Source organism: Trematomus bernacchii, unplaced genomic scaffold (genome assembly GCF_902827165.1).
Source record: "Trematomus bernacchii unplaced genomic scaffold, fTreBer1.1, whole genome shotgun sequence".
Taxonomy (NCBI): Eukaryota; Metazoa; Chordata; class Actinopteri; order Perciformes; family Nototheniidae; genus Trematomus; species Trematomus bernacchii.
Window position 1 is genome coordinate 6,706,173 of NW_022987714.1, and position 22,101 is coordinate 6,728,273.

At 43.5% G+C, this 22,101-nt stretch overlaps 1 protein-coding gene across 4 annotated transcripts; it reads left to right on the top strand.

Moving 5' to 3' along the window:
* The first annotated feature begins 1,614 nt into the window (after nucleotides 1-1,614).
* Nucleotides 1,615-16,301, top strand: LOC117491344 (S-adenosylhomocysteine hydrolase-like protein 1). 4 transcript variants are annotated; one of them, XM_034141262.1, is made up of 17 exons: nucleotides 1,615-1,886; nucleotides 5,516-5,627; nucleotides 6,075-6,212; nucleotides 6,314-6,414; nucleotides 6,780-6,882; nucleotides 6,985-7,079; nucleotides 7,693-7,799; nucleotides 12,184-12,300; nucleotides 12,388-12,451; nucleotides 12,537-12,625; nucleotides 12,748-12,818; nucleotides 12,901-12,995; nucleotides 13,534-13,632; nucleotides 14,676-14,744; nucleotides 15,315-15,393; nucleotides 15,493-15,613; nucleotides 15,698-16,301. In XM_034141262.1, exons 1-17 carry the CDS (start codon nucleotides 1,650-1,652, stop codon nucleotides 15,702-15,704), a joined length of 1,704 nt encoding a protein of 567 aa, XP_033997153.1. In that variant the 5' UTR covers nucleotides 1,615-1,649; the 3' UTR covers nucleotides 15,705-16,301. The 4 variants fall into 4 exon arrangements, with proteins under 4 accessions (XP_033997153.1, XP_033997154.1, XP_033997155.1 ...); XM_034141265.1 differs by lacking the exon at nucleotides 1,615-1,886 and adding an exon at nucleotides 5,180-5,263; XM_034141263.1 differs by lacking the exon at nucleotides 15,698-16,301 and having other exon boundaries at nucleotides 15,493-15,617.
* The last annotated feature ends 5,800 nt before the right edge of the window (nucleotides 16,302-22,101 follow it).

Consider the following 22,101-nt stretch of genomic DNA (forward strand, 5'->3'; position numbering starts at 1 on the left):
ACAAGAATCAAAATGCCACACAGTTAATTGAGAAACATTCATTTTTCTTTTATACTGATAACATGAACACAACACCTCTACTACAGACAGTTTTATACCCATCCTAATTTAACACCAGAGTCTGAAATTCCTTTATCAAGTAGATTTGAGAAAGAGTGAAAGATTTGGAGGGAGAGCGAGAGGATTCAGTATTAACTGTTAACTGTGTGGCGTGTGGTGCAGTGGGTTGTGAGTTGGTGTTCGGATCAGGGGGTCACAGGTTCAAATCCCACTGCAGTCAGCATGTTGTTGTGTCCCTGGGCAAGACACTTCACCCCAAATTGCTCCTGTGGGGATTGCCCACAGTATTGAGTATGTAAGTCGCTTTGGATAAAAGCGTCTAACAAGTGACATGTAATGTAATGAAACTCATAAACCTCTCCTGGTTCAGAGACAGAGCAGAAGGAATCGAACTGAAATGCTCCCAAAGTCCTCACTGAAGAGAGAAGGGACTAAAGGTCTCACTGTCTCAGCCTTGAAGCTTTTACACCCTCTAGTGGAACAAAAAGTAGGTCTATACTCCTACACTAAATTAAACATTGGGGATCTGTATGTTAAACTAGGAAAACAATTTTTTTTAAATATGACCTTTGTATGTAAATATGACTGTGTGTTTGACTAGACAGCCACAACTCAATAATCAAATGATTTCAAATGTACCCATCATAAAGGCTCAAGACTTCATCCTGATCCATTTCACAGAACGTAATCTAGACTAAAATCTTAACTTCTGTGAAGGGGTTCATAATGTTTCATATCCGATTTAAAAACAATAGTTAGCGGCCATTTTGTTTGTAGCTCTTATCATTCCTTCAGTTCATACTGGCCATTTAGAGACTACTTCCAAATTGAATTTCAATGTAATGGGGGTTGAAAAAACAAAGTATTATTACCTCTCTCTTTCAATTGTATTCCACTGCAGTTCAATGAGACAAAGAAGAGTGCGATTTCTATAGCAAAACATGTTATACATTACGTTCATAAATAAACCTGACAAATGTTTTATGAGTTATTTAAATCCTAATAAATACACTAGTTGGATCTCAGTGTGCCTTTCGTCTTTTAGCCGACACATAGGGGGTCACTGTTGATGCTGGTATGTTGTAATGTAAACACCTAACCCTGTTTGTTCATAATGTATAACGCTTCTGTTTGCATTGCACATAAGTCTTTGTGATTAAAGCGATTTTGAGCCAATGTTGTAAAAAACAACACAAAACAAGAAGCGTCCCCACAGGTAAACGCCTGAGGCTTTAAGGGCTTTGCCTTAACATTTACAGAAGACATTTCAGTACAAAAGACTATATGATAATATGTTGGAGTCTACCTAATGGCTATTTTGTTGAAGTAAGTTACACCACTATACAAAAGCTACATTTCCCTCTTCTTCCAAAAGCCGTCCTCCTATCAGTGTTTACCCTTTACACACTGTATCCAGGTCTTATTATCTACTTTACATTTAGTCAAAGTAACCCAATAACTGCTGCTGTTTAGAGTAAACAGATGCCTTTCAGGAGGAAATATCAGATGTATGTGGGCAGGGTATGGTCTGCTGACAGATCACCTGAGCAGGAATCTTATTCACATCATTCCTGGCTGCCAGTGGAGTCATGGCAGAGGAAATAGACCAGACACTGCCACAACCTGATGAATATCCTGAACCATGTGAGGATGTGGTGAATGGAGACGAGGAAGAGGAAAACAACAAACATCAGTCAGTAAAATGCAGCCCCAACTTGCTGCAGATGCTGAAGGCAGCAGAGAGCAGGAGGACACCTCAGAGTCGGGACAGAGACAGGGAGGAGGCGTCGGGGACAGAAGAGACTGAAGCTCAGAAGACTGACATGGTGAGAAGCAGTTTTACTGGTTTGTTAGACATGTCAAGATATGGTGCCTGCATCTATAATAAGAAGCGTGAGTCGGCATACACTCAGGCTGTTAATGATTTAAGTTGCAATGAGCAGGCCTCTATGAATGTTTGACCTGCGCTCACACATACATATTTCACTCATTTTGTGACTTTGAAATCACAGAGAATAATTAAAGGGGAAGTGTGCCGATTTCACACATCAAAGTCTGTTTACAGGGGTGTACGGCTGCATCTGTGACAAAAAAAGTTGTATAAAGCCTTTTGTGTCTCCAAAAGGGCGGTGTGTGAAATCTGATGATTTGCTGAATTTCACTTGAAACTTGAGTTTCAGATAAAGCGTGATGACTACACGTTTAAGAATTTAAAAAGGTGTCCGGAGTCATGAAATTGGGAAGAAGTGAGTTTAACAATCTCTGTAGCCCGCTCGCATCTGTCATATTTTTGTTCTAGAAGCCATTATTTAACAGTTCTTACAAGCTGTGCTGTACTTTTCATGAAAGGTTTACTGATCATCATGTGTAAAATCACTGGAATTTGCCTTTAAGAGACTTCCAGCAACCCTGCACAGAAAATATTCTACATTAATCTTACATTAGTCCAGCTCTATTATTTGTTAACTTAAAGAAACCTAGAATACGCTGCCCCGTGTCCCTGAATGTAACTATATATATATATATATATATATATATATATAAGGCTTGTGTTTGTTCACTTTGCTGCTCCTCTATCAGTAAAGCTGCACTCTTCTTTATCCATCCCTAAAAAACTCCGTCATGAATGTATGTTCATGTGTGTACATTTACTATTTAATTAATAGAGCAGAGTGCACTTACACGCTCCCTTCCATCTGTGGCCTCAAGTAACACTTCACTGAGCTTCAGTTTCCTTACAACTCTTTTCTTCTCTTCATCATAACCTGTTCTCTCATACTTTCCCAAGCCTCACAAAGACACCATTTATTTATTTTTCTCTTCCCACCTGGGCCTGTTAATGGGTGAAGGTGTGGCGTTAAGCGTCACTGTGTGAACTCTCATCAGCACGAGCGTGCAGCTGTGCAGAGTTACTGCAGTCAGTCTGAGAGCCGCTCTGCCAGCATGAAGAAAGTTTACAGTCTCGTGAACATAACTAAAGCCAAGGACCAGGAGGCCGTGCAGTCCATCTGCATCAAGGTATCACTGCTTTTGTTTCAGAAGCTCTGTTTCTCTTTGTTTTTCCTTTTAGAGGGCAGCGAGCCAGGTCTGCATTTTGAATTACCATTAGGTTGTTTTAAATATGAGCAGTTAAATAAACATTTAGAAAAATAAACCTTTATATCAATTTTTAATCACGACAGCCCATTTCCTTTGGTTTTATTGACTGTTACTCACAAAAAAATGGTTCCAGAAAATGTAGGCTTTTCAGGTAACACATAAATGCATAATTGGTTTCCCACAGGGATTTATTTACACAACTCCACCTTGATTAAAAGTTTATAAGCTTTTATTGTGCCTTATTTCGTTGAACGTCAACAGTAGCTGGTTGGAGCGCTTTAAGAGATGGTTTTGTAAACATTAGCTAAACTTTCCCACTGCCTAAAGTCACAGCTTAATGTCTTTTATGTTAAAGATTAAGCAGCTGCTTGAGGGAGTAGCACACAGTATTCAAGAGATCGTTTTTAAGTGAGCAGTACTGAGAACAAAAATAAAGTTACACCTCTCAGACCAGTCCATTGATGAACATGACAAATGTGTTTTTACTTTTGGTGTGGTATTTTATTGATTCTTCTGAAAGTCAGGGATCTTTATTTTCGGAATACAATCTGGTCAGCAAAGTGGAGCAATTGAGGCTTTATTCCAATACTTTATTTCAACCAATGAAAATCAAGGGGATTATAAAGAAAACGAATTATGATTGACTTATGTGAACAACTTTATAATGGTTATTAATCTAACTGAAGTCAGAGAAAAAGAGAATGCTAAAGAACCTCATTATAAACGCTCAGGAGCAGTTCAAGCATAATTGCTTGTAACGTGGATTACAGGACTCGGTTTGATTCATAACAGTGATGAATGTCATTTGTTACACATTATTATCCTTACAGCAGTTGCATGACATACAACTGAGCAATATACGTACTTTAAAATTCATGGAGGGAATGCAATGACCTTTCAGAGAGGCCTTGGCACAGCAGAGGGGTCAAAGAGAAGAGCAACAGCACCAACACATTGCGCTCCTTAAGAGGGTTATTTTATCCATTCAAGAGACGTAAGAGACATGATAGAACCATTTAGAACCCACAACTGGGTAGCGCTTGGTGCGAGTAAACTGACCTGTATGTGTAAAATGAGTGAAGATCATGCTCAAAATAAAGATTTGATCTAGTAGGGTGTAGGAGTATGATGTACATGCAGTATACGGTCATTCCATATTATCATTTTTGAGCAGAGTTTCCGACTAAATGATCCAAAAAACCTGTGGCCCTAGAGGCACGGACACACCAGGCCGGCAATCGGCGTCGGTGGGCGTCAGGCCGAAAACCCGCCGATTCAACAGGGCAGTCGGCCAAAGAAATCATTATCGGCGTCGGTGGGCTGAGGCCGACGATGAGCATCGACACGCCCTACTCAGATTGGTGTGTCCCGCACCGTCGGGTCTTTTCAGCCGTGCCGACGCCTTTTCGGCCGAAAAGGGCAGTCGGCCAAAGGCAGTCGGCAAAATAAATCACTCTGATTGGCTGTTCATCTAGCGAATCTGTGCATGAGAAGCGAAACGGAAGTGAGGGACCCAAACAAACTATTAAGAAGGCAAATCTGAGATTTCATTTAACTCCAGCTCTCGACACAGGTTCGGGAAAGCCCCATGAGCTTCTCGTTGTAGAGTGAAAATGGAACGCACACACTATTTGTTGTTTATTTATATCACGCAGTCTGTTCTTCTTCTCTCGGTTATCACGCAGTCTGTCTTCCGGTTGTTGCCTCTTTTGAATGAAGAATACACACTACCGCCGCCTGCTGGTAAGGAGAGTTATTGCCACTCACGCATGCGCAGTTCGTACGTGCTTCTTGGCCGTCGGCTGAAGTCTTTGCGGTGTGTTCCAGTGCGACACATGGCCAAGACGCAGAGACGCGAGGCGACTCAACAGTCGGGGGTCCATCTGTGTCAGTTCTTTGTTGTCAGATTGGTGTGTCCAGGCCTTTAAGCTCCAAATGCTCAATGCATGTTTTTGGGAGGTGGGGTCAGTGAGGGGGTGTGTCTGTGTTTTTGGAGCTGGACTTGAAGCTCAGGCAGCAGAGGCAGGCGAGCAGCCAGAGAGCAGACATGGACAAACGGGACTCGTGTGGCAGCAGCCCAGCCTTCACACAGCCACAACGGATGGTGAGACAGCAGCAGATACAGGGATGAAGAGAAGAGAGGGAGATGGTGATAGTGACTTAGAAAGGGGGTCCTTTACAAGAAAGACTGCTGTGAAGGGTGCTGATGTGCAATTTAGAATTTCATTACAACATCAGTTCTGTTTCAAGCATGAAGTTGCTAAGACTTTATGGTTGTGACCTGCAGTCAAATTACAACTGATTTACTTAGTTGACTATTGCATCTGTTTGTGTCTCTTCTTTTTTGGCTCCACAGCAAATACAGTTCAATGACCAGAAGCACGAATTCAACAAACGTCCCGCCAACACAGGTCGTCGCTCTTTGTCTCGATCCATCTCGCAGTCGTCTACTGACAGCTACAGTTCAGGTATGGCAACATGAAAATCACACACACGCTCTTAAGTCTGATCACATGTCTCTGATACATAAACTGAGCTGGTTCTGATCCCAAGACACGAGAACCGCAGGCCCCGGGGGATTATCCTCGGTGCTTTCTCCTTCAGCTAAACCTTCATTAAAAGGAAAAGTCTCCTGAAGAATTAAGTCTCTTTCATTTGGTCCTAATCGGCTCTGTAAGCCTTTCTCAAATGTGTCAATCACTGCCAGAGTTTATACAGACTTCAAAGGCTCAGATAAAAACGATCAACTAGCTACAGACTGACTCCAAACACACAACAATCAACACTGGAAAACCAGAGCCGATTCATAACGTTTAAAGCTTTCCAACAAACCATGTTTTTTTCTCTTTCATACTTCAACTTACGGCTTCTGGACAAAACATTATATCAGATTTTTTTGATACAATTTATTTCAGCGTGCAGCGAGAGCTCTGAGGATGAGTCCTCTCCCCGAGACAAACCTCAGGCGACCTCAAAAGGCCTTTCTGACTTCTGCATCAAAAACATCCAGCAGGCTGAATTTGGACGCAGAGAAATAATGATCGCAGAGCAAGGTAAAGCTGTTCATGTCCTCACAAGTGGTAATGATTATACATTTATGTAGCAATCATCCAAGTACCACATTGAGTGTGTCTTGTTGGCTGCTGTCATTCAGAAATGCCAGCACTGATGATCCTGAGGAAAAGAGCAGGAGGAGAGAAACCTCTGGCAGGAGCCAAAGTGATGGGCTGCACACACATCACACCACAGACAGCGGTCAGTTACACACACACACACACACACACACACACACACACACACACAACACACCACACACACACACACACACACACACCACACACACACACACACACACACACACACACACACACACACACACACACACACACACACACACACACACACACACACACACACACACACACACACACACACACACACACACACACACACACACGTTCTTGTCAAAGGAGGAGCCCCATCCATCTGCTATTCGATCCTAGATTTAGCTTTTAATAAAGTCCCCTGTGTGAACTAAGATGAGGTCTGTCTGAGTAGAAAGATGTCCTTTGTTTATATTTGAACCATTTAGGATTTATTTTTTTGCTGGTCTCTTGCAGGTGTTGATGGAGACTCTCTCTCAGTTGGGGGCTCAGTGTCGCTGGGCAGCCTGTAACATCTTCTCCACTCAGAACGCTGTGGCTGCTGCTCTGGCTGAAGGAGGTACGACTGTCTGTGTCACCTCCTCCTCCAATCTGGCTCATCTGTTTTTATATCAATACAATAATTTTTTTAACTAAGTGATTGATACTCTCTTCATCTCAGGCATATCAGTGTTTGCGTGGAAAGGAGAATCAGAGGACGACTTCTGGTGGTGTATTGACCGGTGTGTCGGAGCTGAGAGCTGGCAGCCCAACATGGTACTGATATCAGCAGACAGGACTCGTCATTCATTTAAAGATTTAGAAGCCAAAGTTTGTAGATATGAAACTGAAATAAGTTCAACCCAGTGAAATGAGGTTTGGTGGCCTTTAAACCAGTGGTACTTGACAACTAAATTAAGAATCTACCCATTCTAAATGTTGTACAAAAAACGATGACTACAAAGATCTTTGTTGTGTAGTTATTTTGAAAATGCAATAAAAAAATTCTTAGTTAGGGATTTGTTTGTGTTAAAGTAATGTAATATTATTTTTCTTATTTCCTTTACATAGTTTGCACAGTCTGCTCCAATAATGCATGTCAGACAAAAACTGTAGCAATTTCTCTCTATACATAAAATTCAGTAAGGTGTATGAATATGAATTATACTGTACATTCTAAGATATATGGATTTGGCTATTCAAGGCTCAAAGTGTCAAGTACTAAAAATGTATTTAACATGATCTGAGCTACAGCCCAATCTCCTACAGTCAGCACACTGAATAGATAGTAAAGATGAAATGAAAGTCTATTTTTTGTTTGGGTAAACTGTGCCTTTTATTGCTGTTACAAAGGTCTTAATTGAGTTTAGCTGTGTTTCTCCCCCCACAGATCCTGGATGACGGAGGCGACCTAACCCACTGGATCCAGAAGAAGTACCCGAGCATTTTCAAGAAGTTGAAAGGCATCGTGGAGGAAAGTGTTACAGGAATCTATCGGTGGGTTTTACACAAAACCGGGGGTTACGTATTGTAACCCTAGTTATATAAGCACAGGCGGAGCCCTCTACTGGACTCTATGGGTACTACTCTAAACCATGCTATGCGAGCATTCACCTACTGAGATACATAAATGTAGCCGGCCAATCGGGACGGGCCTACCTGAATGCGCGCGCAGGCCCACAGTATATAAGGCGGCCACGCCTCCTGACTGTCATCCGGACCTACACCCTCTTCAGCGAGCGGCATAGGAAAGACAGGGCCCCCAGGTAGAGGGCTCCGCCTGTGCTTATATAACTAGGGTTACAATATGTAACCTCCTGTTATATCTTACACAGGCTCCGCCCTCTACTGGACTCTATGGGTACAGTGGGTGGAGCCCTGATGGATAAACGCCCTGTCGTTCAACAACATCGACCCATCACACTGCCCCTGACCGGCCTTTGGTTAACAGCCACTGCACCCCAACTTCCTCTCATCCGGTTGAGACAGTGGAGAAGTCGGGAAATAGTGAGGCTCTCCAGCCCTGTATGGGGCTTACTGCGCACCATGTTTCCCGGGTGCCTAAGGAGCATGGGAAACATAAGTGCATTATGTCCAGGGGGGGGTCAGATACCTACTGACCCACAGCCCCCCCCCACTCACCAGTCCTGTGTTGCCCCAGCTGAGAAGGAGCCAGACATGTCCAAGAGATAAAACCTTATGAAGGAGCCTGGCGTAGACCAAGACGCCACCGTGCATATGTCCTCCACACTCACGCCGTTGAACAAGGCTGTTGATACAGCCATACCACGTGTAGAGTGTGCATGGACCCCAGTGGGGAAGGCTCTCCCCGCCTGTCCATAGGCATGTGAAATGCACTCGCAGAGCCATCCTCTCAGGCATTTCTTGGACAGAGCTTTACCTGCCACACCATCCCCAAAGCACACAAACAGCTGTTCAGTGCACCTAATGGAAGCCGTGCACCCTACATAACATGCCAGCACACACACCAGGCAGAGGAGGTCCAATTTAGCCTCCCTGTCCCCAATATGGGGTGGAAGACTAAAGCTGTCTAACTGTATAGCCCTCGACCTGAACAAACTCCTTAGGTTCTTGGGAACAAAGGAGGGGTTCGGTCTGAGTGTCGCCCCGCTACGGTCACCCCGAATCAAAAGGCAACTCGGGTGCATCGACAGAGCGGTCAGCTCGCACACTCTTTTGGCCGAAGTCAAGGCAAGCAGCAAAGCTGTTTTCAATGTTTTAGTGCCTTCAGGGAGGAGAGCTCCAGAGGCTCAAATGGTTCTGTGACCAGAGCCTCGAGCACCAACGGCAGATCCCATTGCGGGGTGGAGACATGCACCACTGGGCGCTGTCTCCTGACCCCCTGCAAAAAAGCACGCCATAAGCGGTTGACTAAAGGCTGACCTGCCGCCAAATCCCTCATGGCAGGACGAGATGGCTGCTGCATACACCTTAATTGTGGAATGAGCAAGCCCCCTGTCCACCAGCATCTGTAAATAGGACAGAATAGAGCCCAATATACATGATAGAGGCTCTAGACTCCTTTCTTCACTCCACCGCTGGAATCCCAACCACTTTGTCCTGTAACAGGCTGTGGTGGATTGCTGCCTGGATAGTCTGAATAACTTTGTCAGACAGTCTCTCCCGTCTCAGCCTGTCCCTCTCAGGAGCCAAGCCTGGAGAGGTTGGCCCAGAGTGGGTAACGCCCCTATTGCAACTGCGGTGGAAAGGCATAGAGCAGCTATCTTGGCCATGGCTCGTGTGCAAACGTGTCCACCCCCCAGGGTGGATTGTCCTGCCGAGCCAGGGAGAACCACCATTCGTCTGGCAGGGGCCTGCCTCTTGACATGAGGCCGGCCGCCCTGTTCTCCAGTCCCGGAATGTGGGGGGCCTTCAGAGATAAAAACATTCTCTGAGGCCCACAACCACAGGTTCTCCGCTGCGCTCAACAAGGCGGCGGAGCCGACTCCGTCCTGCCTGTTGATGTAAGCCACTGTGGTGCGGTTGTCGCTCCTCACCAGCACATGTTTGCCCTGTAGTAAGGGTTTGCAGTGGTGTAGGAGCAGTACTACTGCCCGTAGCTCTAGAAGGTTGATGTGCCGAGTTTCTGTCAGAGGCCAGCCACCACCTATAGCTCTCTCTAGGCAGGTCCCCCCCCCATCCTGTCACGGATGCATCTTGAACACCGTGACGTAGGAGGTCACCCGCCCCAGCGGAGTTCCCCTCCGCAGATGCTTTGGGGACCCCCAGTATCAGAGGTTGGGCTGTGTTTGCCTCTTCCCTGGACCTGGCCATGACTATTCAGGTCGTATTACAAAACCCTCATGCCATGGTCGCGAAGCGGCTAAAGCGCTGTGGCCACACATCTGCTGAACGTGCGTGGGGATAGGGAGTAACCAAACGGTAGTCTGTTGTACTCGTAGGCTACCCCCTGGAAGGCAACACGCAAATACTTTCTGTGCTTTGGAGCAATTTTCAACATGAAAGTAAGCGTCCTTCAGGTCGATGGTTGTAAACCAATCGCCCGGTTGCCCTAGTTCCAGTAATTGGTTTACATATGGAACTTTTTGCAGGCAATGTGATTCAGGCTGCGAAGATCCAGAATGGGTCTGAATTCTCCTGTCTTCTTGGGAACCAGAAAGTACATGGAGTAAAGACCCTTTTCTCTCTCCTGAGAGTGCACAACAGACACCGCCTGTTTTTGCAACAGGGCCTGAATCTCTGTTGAAAGAAAACCTATCTCCTCCTGCGATGATAGATTTGCCTCCCTTATGCCCCTGAATGGAGGAGGGACGCTGCAAAACTGGAGTGAGTACCCCAGTTTCAGTGTCCTGTCCATCCATTCTGTCAGTACACAGCTGAGCTTCCATTCCCCATAAAACTGTGTTAGGGGACCTGCAAGCAGCTGTGGAGTCGCAAGAAGCTGTAGTACTCTCTGGTGGCCTACTCCGCTGCAAAACCTTCCATAAAAGGAAGTTTGGCCCATGGGGGGCTGACACAGAAAGAGACGATTTTCTACTGAGGTCCTTGAACGCACCGCGGCACGCTCTTGTGGGGCCGCGGCTCCGTCATAATGCCGTCTCTTTGAAACGTACATTATGGGGAAATGTGGAATTGTGGAGAGAGATGACTCTTACTCTGGGATAAATGCAATCGTTTTTACTGAATGCATTTTTCACACACACATCACTCTAGAACTAGGGTTATAATACGTAACCCGCCGTTCTTCTGCAGAGGTCCCTGAACACACCGCGGCCACTCTCACGGGGGCCTCATGCCTTCGTATTAACGCTGTGGGTGTTTCTCAATCGCGAGTAAAGCTGCTGCAGAGCCACTATTTCAAGCATACTACGTCATCGAGTGCCGCCGAAGTACTGTTCCAATCTCCAGCATACTTGGAAATCTACAGAGCCCGGCGTACTCCGTTTGGAGAAATATCGAGGCTGCACATGAGTAGACTCCGCGGTCTTAAAATCCCCACAATGCTTTGCGCACGGACCAATTTCCAAAATCTGTGGCGGAAAATGTAAGGCAGGGCCTATCATATGACGCACACCTGCTCACTTGCTAGCCTGTTCCACTCTTTGTTTTCCAAATGTCAGGAAGTATTCTTGACTCGCTTCTGAAGCAAGATGCTTGGCAGCTTAATTCGGCCGATGCTGCGGCCAAATAATCGCTCTGATCCGGTGAAGTGGGGGCATCTTGCGGAAGAGCAATGAGCGAGACGCCCACACGCTCTCTGCCCAGCCTGCTGCCTGCTGGGAGCAGATGGGCTGCCACGCTCCGCCGCCATGGTCATCACCAGGGGGAAGTACAGACCTGCGCGGTGGACTTCCATGGACGCCGGACCCGGAAGTGCCCGACAACAAGAAGTCCTCGTCATCCTCCTCCCCGGCAAATGGAGCCATCCGCCCCGCTGGAATGGTGAACGTGAATGGCACCGTCTCGGCCATATCCTGGTCCCCCAAACACTCGAAGCAGAGGTGGTGGGGATTGGCGCCCGCTATTAAGCCAAGGCACGAAGGACAGGCCTGGGTCTCTAGAAGTGGCGACTCCATGAAGGTATGATAACTTCTTTCTTCTTCTTTCAAACGTTCTACTTTCTCTGTCAGGTGTTTCCTGCTCGCTGAAGAGAAAAGGATGACAGTCAGGAGGCGTGGCCGCCTTATATACTGTGGGCCTGCGCGCGCATTCAGGTAGGCCCGCCCGGCCGCCCCGATTGGCCGGCTACGTTTATGTATCTCAGTAGGTGAATGCTCGCATAGCATGGTTGAGAGTAGTACCCATAGAGTCCAGTAGAGGGCGGAGCCTGTGTAAGATATAACTTGAATGAGGTTTCTATCTTCTCCACATCACACGTGTGTCTGCCCTCATGTTTCAGGTTATACCAGCTGTCAAAGGCAGGCAAGCTGTGTGTCCCAGCCATGAACGTTAACGACTCGGTGACTAAGCAGAAATTTGACAACCTTTACTGCTGCAAGGAGTCCGTACTGGATGGGTAATACATTATTTTTTAAACGTATACAGATACGAGCACTGGTACAATTCAGAGCAGCAGCCTGACCGTGTTGAACTCTTCTGTCAGGTTGAAGAGAACCACTGACGTCATGTTTGGAGGAAAGCAGGTGGTGGTGTGCGGATATGGGGAGGTCAGTAAAGCTCCCAGCGCTGCTGTACATTGTGACTTACTGTACATTAAAGCAGCTCTACTATCCTCTTTTCTTCCTCCTTCAGGTTGGCAAAGGTTGCTGTGCTGCTCTGAAAGCGTTGGGTACTGTTGTCAACGTCACAGAAGCGGATCCCATTTGTGCCCTTCAGGCCTGGTATGAATAGAGGAAGCTTTTATTAGCACAGATGTAAAGTCTGTTTGATTCTTTCAATGGCACATTGAAGCAAAACATCAAGACTTAAAAAAAAGTGTGATGCTTCCCCCCCCCCCTCTCAGCATGGATGGCTTCAGAGTGATGAAACTGGGTGAAGTGGTCAGACAGGTGGACATGGTCATCACATGCACAGGTAATTGATGTTCTCTTCAAACTAATATGAGCTCTCATGTAAGTAACAAAACAGTTCCCGGTTGATATATTTGTCTCTGCAGGCAATAAAAACGTGGTTGGTAGGGAACATATGGACAGAATGAAGAATGGCTGCATAGTCTGCAACATGGGACACTCCAGCACTGAGATAGATTTGGTATGAACTCTATGTGTGTTAATGAATGTGTTTTTCTGATGTATGATCCAGTTCTTATTGAAAAGTAATAGCTTCTACTGTATGTTATGTGACCCAATGATTCCACTGGATGAGTGGGACACACTGTTTTAAATCTAGTTACTGGGTCACATGACATGGAAGTTATTGAAAACTAAATAAATTATATATTTATTTTTATATTTATGTGAATCAATTTACAACACATCAGTAATCACAACAGGTGTGGCACAGTACATTTATTTCCAAACTATAATTACCACAAAGAGGAATTTCTTAACACACAAAGGAGCACTACAACCTTGTTTCTTACTTTATATTTAAAGTAACTACAGTAAAGCTGTAAATAGACAATGTACCTCTGAGGTCTAGTGGAGTGGAAGTATACATCAGCATTAAATGAGAATACTCAAGTCAAGAACAATAAGCTTAAATATGTACTTGAGTAAATGTACTTGTTTAGATTTGACCACTAGTAAACTGTAAAAATGAAGCTTTTTTGTGTGACTCATTCTCTTAGGTGAGTCTACGAACAGCGGAGCTGAGGTGGGAGCGTGTGAGGCCTCAGGTGGATCATGTTATCTGGCCTGATGGCAGGAGAATCGTCCTGCTGGCTGAGGTGATGATTCAATGTTTAAAGGTCGATATTGTTGTGTAAATGTATGTTTTTGTTTTACTTTTCTCACATAGCATCAAGCTATCCCTGTTAGCCAGCATTAAAGACAGCCCAGCGATTTTTTTTTCTATGCAATAACTCTAAGAAAAGGCATACTCATGAAGTCTTTTCTACATCTCTATACTTACCTGCTGACATTCCTAGTTTATTTGACCTACACTAACCTTACAGGGAGCTGGAAATGTTTTCCTATCAATGTTTAACTAACTGGCCAGCTAATAGTTAGCCTAACCCATTCAAACATAAACCCATTCCTGCATAATACTTTGTTGAAATGCTAATGCTAAAGAAACAGAGAAGCTTAAAGGTCAAGAGAAATGCATAAACAGAAAAGAGTTAGACCAACCTGGGCTGACTGGAGTTTGGTTTTCTCAGACTGCCACAGCTCTTTAGCTCTCTGTTACAAGCTTAAGTTAGCATGCACTTGTTAGCATGCAGTGGCTACCTTGCATTGGTTAGCATGCATTGGTTAAACTGGAACAAGACAAGTACTGCATATCAATCCAAGACCCCCTAAAAAATGTATGCTTTTCTTTATCTGTGTTTAAAAGTTACCTTGAAAAAGTGGCCAATCATTCTAAATAAGGTGAAGCTTTATATACACAAGCAAAGGTTTCTAGACTTCTTAAAGGTGGGGTAGGTAAGTTTGAGAAACCGGCTCGAGATACACTTTTTGTTATATTCCATGGAATGCTCTTAACATCCCGATAGCAATGAATATCTTAAGTGCTTTGACAAAAAACCCATAAAAGAAATTCATCTGTGGAAGCCGTAGTACTGTAAAAAGCACGACCAATCATTTTAGCCAGCCCGGCTAAAATAACTGGATGGCCTACCTACCTGTCAGCCTTCCATCTGTGCACAACCTTATCTCGTGCCCTCATTGGTCATGTGCGCGTTCGTGTGTCGAGCTGGTTAAAGTCTTCCTTAGCATTACTATGGTGGCCCTGAAGGTCAAAAGCTTATGGTTTTTTATTTTCACTCAGGGCCGTTTGCTGAATCTGAGCTGCTCCACAGTGCCCTCTTTTGTCCTCTCCATCACTGCTACGACTCAGGTATAATAATATGTCTTATGTCATTTACATGAGAGATTTATTTAGAAAAATACTGGAACTCTTTAATTATTCCCTAATTGTAGGAAGAATCTGCAGCGCTGTTGCAATTCTTTACCCACAAAATAACCATTTGTATATTAATTATATACCCCATGTTACCTATTTTTCTAACATGTCACCATGGTGAACAAACAATAACAAATTGAGGAAATTCTTAATGAATTAAAATAAATTGTGGCCTTACTCACATGGACGAGAAATGCACTTGTGCAAGTGTGAGGCTGTTTATGCAAAAGTGTTTTAAAAGGTAAGTATTTAGCAAAAATGTGACTTTATACTGATTATACTGGACAAGTTCTGAGAGACTACGTTTTTCTGTTGTTAAACGCGACCCCATATACATCAATTCATGAAGTATTTTCTCAGTTTATGCATTTTCATTCACCATGCATGTGTGTGGGAAAAACAAAGTTTTCTACAAAAAAACAAAATAATACAGGGTGAGTAATTGATGTACCAATGGTCTTTTTGTGGGGAAGTATTCCTTTAACTCTTGCTCTTTTACCTCAGGCTCTGGCTCTCATAGAGCTTTACAGTGCTCCAGAAGGACGTTACAAACAGGATGTCTACCTGCTGCCAAAGAAGATGGGCAAGTCCTCAGCTTGATTATCCAAATATATATATGATATTCAATATATATATTCAATATCATCTTATTCAGACACAATAAAGCCTCTTCAAATTTCAGATGAATATGTGGCCAGTCTTCACCTGCCAACGTTTGACGCTCACCTCACAGAGCTGACAGATGAACAGGGCAAGTACCTGGGCATCAGCAAACATGGACCCTACAAACCCAACTACTACAGGTGAGGAAATGTACGCTTTTCTTACAATAATCAATACATCCATGTTATTGTTTGCATGTAACATAGATATGTTTCTTTCCTTAGGTATTAACCCTCTGGATATAAAGCTATTGTGGATTTGATGTTGGATGAAAACTTGCAGACAGAGCTCTGACGCCCTCTACAGTCCCACACTGACACAGACACGATGTTACACAAACTTTGACTGATAGTTTGTGTATGGGTTTTATGTAATCAACTATTTCTGGTTATGAATGTTAATAGTATCAAGAATGTAATCACAGTGAATTATTAATTGAAAGTTAACAAGTCATAATAGTAAAAAATACATACAAATTCTGAATGGGAATTATTTATTCAATTGTTTGAAAATATAATTTACTAACTGGAGCAGCAATCGTTAATGTATTTTTAGAAGTAGAATGACAAGAAATAATTGAACAGTAGTGTTTGACAGCAGAATATCTACAGATTACCTATGAAGAGGAAATGCATGTCATACAATATTACAATAGAAGAGCATATTTAGTCATACTTGATGCTTTTCCCAATTGTGTAAAAGCATTACAACAGCATGGACAGTATTTTAAGGTTTTTTCAATGATTTATGGTCAAACCTACAGGGCGAAGAATGTAAAAACGTTGTTACAATTAATTTTGAGACCTTTCATAGAAATTCATCTAAAACATCATGTTATCAATAATTGTTGTTAATATGTATTTCATTAAATAAATACATTTTAAATGTTAAATCTCTTCATTATTTAAATTTAGATTTGTATGTTTTTGTAACATATAAACATATTGTTAACAATTACATAATTATAAAATGTTTTTTTACATACATCCCTGTGTCAAGTATTGGAAAGTGAGCTAAACATTTAACGCCACCTTAAAGCCGAGCAGCAGGACCTACAGCTCTGCTGAAGAGCCTCGTAAAATGACTGTTTCCCCACCAGGGGGCGTAACAGCAATTTCGTCTTTGAGTGAGCATGATATGAGCATAATTACTTATGTTTGTGACATTTTAAGGCTTCACTGTACATCCTGCTTAAGTATTTAGCACCAACACATGATCTACTACAGTATGAACCTCCTACTCAACAACACACCTCAATTAAGTTTACGCCTGGAAGCTAAATAAAAAGCTAAATCCAGGATCTTATGGCAGATGGATGTGTGTGTGTGTGTGGTGTGTGTGTGTGTGTGTGTGTGTGTGGTGTGTGTGTGTGTGTGTGTGTGTGTGTGTGTGTGTGTGTGTGTGTGTGTGTGTGTGTGTGTGTGTGTGTGTGTGTGTGTGTGTGTGTGTGTGTGTGTGTGTGTGTGTGTGTGTGTGTGTGTGGCAACTGTCCTGGAGATAATCTGCAGGGCGAAGAGGTCGACTCACATAAACACGGTTTGCCTTTTTCACGATAACATATTGTCATGCCAAAGCAGGTGAAACACTGCTAGGTGTAAAACATAGAACAAATTAAGTTGAAATCAAACAACTTTATTAATCCATGAAGTAAAAACAGACTTATGTCATAATGTACAAGCGACAAGAATGGAACGTACCTCAACTTTGTAGTTACAGGTTGATTTTCTTACTGAAATCTGTCTGAACTTTGTTTCATACTGTTCAGTCACTTAAGTCCAAATGCAAAAAGAAGGAAACATACATACATGGCAACTTTGTTTGTTGACAGGTATTATTTTCAAAACAATTTGTTTTAATTGCAAGCTTTTTGAGGACATTAAAAACTGTAATAGAGTATGTTAAAATCAAATGCTAAACTATTTATAATTAAACTATTTAGAATAAAGTTGATTGTTGGTGAAACAGTCCAAGGTCAAAGGTCATCTGCACCACAGGTTGTTTGTTGTTTGTGTCAATTTTGAACATTATTTGGTGGAAGCCAGCATCTATTCTGCACACAACACGATTCCCAACCAGTGTGAAGGCGTCCAGTGTCCTCATATTTTATATCAGGCACTTACACGCAATGTTATATTTAAAGGTTGCTGCCCTTTTTTTTGGTTTAAATTCCGTTTTAACTTGCTTGCAAATGAATTGTGTTAAAATAAAGATAAACGTTCTTATTCTTTTTAATTTAGTTTGAATTAGCTTTTGGGCAAAGTGTTTAGTTCATACCAGATCCTCTGATACTCACAATTGCTTCACTAGCTGAATAAGTTGTCTGTGTTAGTTGTGTTTCATGCTAGACACTACGTAACTAATTATTCTCTAAATAAATCTAGCTGTTTTCCTCGATTGTTGCATCCTGTCTGTCTCTGATCATGAAGTCCTATAAATACCCCCTGTCCCTGGATTACTGTAATCCAGTCTCTCTCAGTTGTGTGTGTGTGTGTGTGTGTGTGTGTGTGTGTGTGTGTGTGTGTGTGTGTGTGTGTGTGTGTGTGTGTGTGTGTGTGTGTGTGTGTGTGTGTGTGTGTGTGTGTGTGTGATCCTTATTGAAGTAGTCACTGCATTTCTAATGCTGCAGTACAACACCACTCTTCTCTTATTATTCTAGTGATACATCTCAAGTGTCTCAATTTGTCTGCAGCGACAATACATTAATCAGGGTTTGTCATTTTGGCCAAAAGAGGAAGCAGTCTTTCATTCCCTTTAACATGTTCTCTGAAATATGAGGTTCTATGCTGTTAAACTGAAAGAAATGACACTCGCCATGATGGTTACATTTGGGTACAAAACCTTTAATAAAACACACAAAAGAAACAGAAGAACAGTTGGGACAGAAGCAATTAAACAGCCAGTAGTTTAATAGATGAGATCCATCAACTTCCACACCCAATCTAATCGAATGACACCACTCATTCTCCTGTGTGTGTGTGTGTGTGTGTGTGTGTGTGTGTGTGTGTGTGTGTGTGTGTGTGTGTGTGTGTGTGTGTGTGTGTGTGTGTGTGTGTGTGTGTGTGTGTGTGTGTGTGTGTGATTGTGTGTGTGTCCTTGCCTCCTCCATGTTAGGGATTCTCCCTAAAGAGCTTTGATGCCTCTCTGCATCACTACGTGGTACTAATCACTCGTACCAGCTGTCAGCGTGTCAGCCTCTCTTCTTCCACTTAACCTCACTTCCTCTGCAGTCGGCCATAATGGACTCTCACAGCGTTTATATGAAACATGATGAACATATATCAGCTGCTGATGCCTCTGACTGCTCAGTCCCACCAAACGAGGTGCATTACCACTGATGTGATTTAGTATTTTTCCTTCATCTATCGTCTTTTATCCCTTCCTTACGTTTTCGCTCTGGCCTAAACTTCTGTCAGTATTATCATAGCTTTAAACCTAAAAATCCTCTAGCAGTTCTCAAGAATGTGGTAAATAAAAATTCCCACCCTATTATACCCTTAAATTACAGATTTGTATTCAGTTAAGAAATCATAGTTATAATCAGTGGAAATACTTTTGTTTGGCCTAATAGAGTCAGAATTTAAGAAATGTGCCTCTATATAAATGAGACGAAACCGAGTTATAAAACGTATCATGTCCATTCCAGGTTAAATGGTTTGATGCAGCACTATCATCACTTATAAAGAACCTCAGCAGGGCCTCATCCCAGACCTTTGGTGCCTGAGCGGGATCAGGCTGCTGCTGCTAACACCATCACTGAGAATGTACTACTACCGGACTTCAGCTGCTGGTGTCTCAGCCACACGCATGAACACCATTGATTTATTGACCGGGGCAGATAATAGTCAACCCAGTGCTTAATGGCCTGTGTATGGATTTATGGGTTATGTTCCTAATAGTTAAAAAAAATCATTTATTTCATACCTTTGGTGTTTTAGGTCGAAGATTACACTTTGATGTAATGATCAGCTAAGTGTGGCCAAGACAACCCCGAGGGGACATAACGGGAAATCTGATGGAGGACAGAGGCAGGACAAAGAGCATTTAGCATTGTTCTTTACAGAAATGGTGAACCTGCTGCTTGTCCTTGTGGAGCTTCTATCGTGTTCTGAGACTGCAAGCACGCTCAGGAGGGGATGGTCAATTTGAACCCCTCACTGCTCCGCCTGCAGTCACTCACACACCCAACAACCTGCCACCCATGACAGCACTAACACGTACTACTCCTAAACACACAGTAATCCTCCCCCTGGGATGATGGTGGACGGCAGGTCAAAGCTCTCAGTCAGTTGTTGGCAAGTCTAGAACCACCGGATCCTTCCAGCCCACCAGAGTGAGTTCTACCATTGCCAAACACTGTGGGAGAGTGCAGCCGTCACAGCCACCAGATCCGAGTGACAAGTAGGGTTCAGGTTACACAGGACAGCTCAGTCTCAGTGGTGGAGCACCAGCCTCCATGGTAACCAGTGATATCTGAGAGGGATATGCAATCGATCAGATCCATAGTTTATCCTCCTCGTCTTCTCTTCTCTCTGTCTTTCTCTTTCAAAGGAGAGGCCTGGACATTTATGATCAGCTGATTGTCTATCTTGTCCTATATTGGCACCACACATGATTGCTCAAACGAAAAGAAACAAAGCAAAAATGTGCTAGTGCCAAAATGGGCAAAGAAGACGAGAAATGGCAGTTGGATAGGAGTAGCCCCAGTGTGGTTCAGTCTCTACTCTGTTTATGGCCCTATGGTAATTCACTGATTGTGTGCCGTGACAGTGAATTCTACCAGTGCCATACACAGAACAGAAGGAGATATAAGTGCAGTCCCGCCACGTTACTCAGAGCTGTCCTATAACCTGACCGTCTTTTCCTTCATTTGTCTGCAGCTTCCTCTTCAGACTCCCTGTAAAACCTATTGTGACCTTTTTAAAGTGTGAGGGGTCTCGTCTCTACAGTCCTGTGCAGAGTGGGAATAAGCAGACAGTATCAGAATCAGCGGCCTCCTTCCCTCATCTCTGTTTCAGGGAGTAAATCCAGACAGACCATCTGCTGGGAGAGACAGGCCTGTAGAGGTGCTTAGTCACCCAGTTTAGAAAATCTCCACACGAATTAGCTTGCATTTTATCCTTCTCAAAGTTATATTATCGTTAGCTTTTGGGACATAGCTGGCCTCCTTGAGATCCCTCCTGATGCAGGTGGAAGAGCAGTCTGCTCCGATTGATTCTGGCTGTAGGGAATGATGTGCTAAGTGATTTTTGAGATGCTCCAAATGGGTCCCAAAGCAGGGCTCATCTTCCCGTTTCCGGGAGAGATCAATAGAGTACAAAAAAAGAGAGAGAGAAAGAGAGGGAGGGCGAGGGAGAGGGAATAACAGACATCTCCTCATGCCTCACATCTTATTTGCTAATACTGAATAATAGTCACAAATAACAATATTATTATGAACGTATTTCCCGTTATATAATCAATGTTGCTGTGGAGGATGATGATATGTTTTTACTCTGTGTTTGTATCTTTATAATGAAATGTGAAACATAGCCAGAAGCTTTAAAAAAACACCATCATTATCATTTCAAAGATAATCTGATTCTTTTAGAGTTGGTCTGATTCTTACCTTATAAAAATGATCCATCCTCACTGCATGCATTTACAGTTTAGTTAAAAGAAAGACAAGAAGAAACCTTTTGGTGGTCTTCATCTGGAGTGATGGGCTGGACCTTTTCGTCTGGTATACTTCTTCAGTCCTCTGGTACCAGTGTGTCAGGTAACTCTCCATGTCTCTCTCTCCGTCCCTCACTGCTTGTTTGGGCTGTATGGCAGGAGATTTTAGTAGACAAGTAATAAGTAGCTAAGCATCTTAACCCACTGGCGGTATAGTAATCCACGCTGCCCTCCTCCCGCTCCTTCTGCTGCTTCTGAACGCAGGCCTACAGCAAATTTCCTATGCGCATTTTACGCACAGGACGCGGACTGCAGTGGCTGTAATGGTAATGTAACCAAAGATAATGTGGTGTTGTTCAAACAGAAACAGGATCATCGTGAAATTACAATGAAGCACCAAAGTTATAATGAAACAATACAAGTCTGAAATAACGCAGATTGATGCCACTTGTAAAACTTAGTCTAATTAAAATCCAAGATACGAAAGACGAAGAAAAAAAGAATAGTCTTACTCTGCTCCATTTCTAGTCATATGACACATTGACATATTAAAACCCTGGTGTTGGCTACCAGGCAGCAGACCTACCAGCATCCCCCGGGTGTGGCTCCCTGCTGCAGCTCCGTCTCATCCTGCACGGGACCAAAAGTTTGTCCAGGCCTCCTCGGCTGCTCCTCGTTATATACATGCACCCAAAGGTCCCTGCACGGCTCATTTACCTGCTGTCGGTGATTATTAGACAGATTGCAGGTGGAAAAAGAGGCATCTTCCTTTCAGCTGATGTGAGTCCGTCAGAGTGGGATAGGAAAGGTTTGGGTTACGGCTCTTTCAAAGTTGACGCTGAAATCCACCCGTGCAGCCTTTGTCCTCTCCATACATTATGAAGGAGGCGCAGCCGGCCAGCAGCGGCTCATCGCCCTCTGCACAAAGCTGCTGCTCGCGTTACTATCACATAACTTTACCATATAATAATATAAA

Coding starts and splice junctions, on each gene's coding strand:
- LOC117491344 (XM_034141262.1), top strand. CDS start 1,650: ATGGCAGAGGAAATAGACCAGACACTGCCACAACCTGATGAATATCCT. Junction 12,301..12,387: donor AAGGAGTCCGTACTGGATGG/GTAATACATTAT, acceptor CTCTTCTGTCAG/GTTGAAGAGAACCACTGACG. Junction 12,626..12,747: donor ATTTGTGCCCTTCAGGCCTG/GTATGAATAGAG, acceptor CCCCCCTCTCAG/CATGGATGGCTTCAGAGTGA.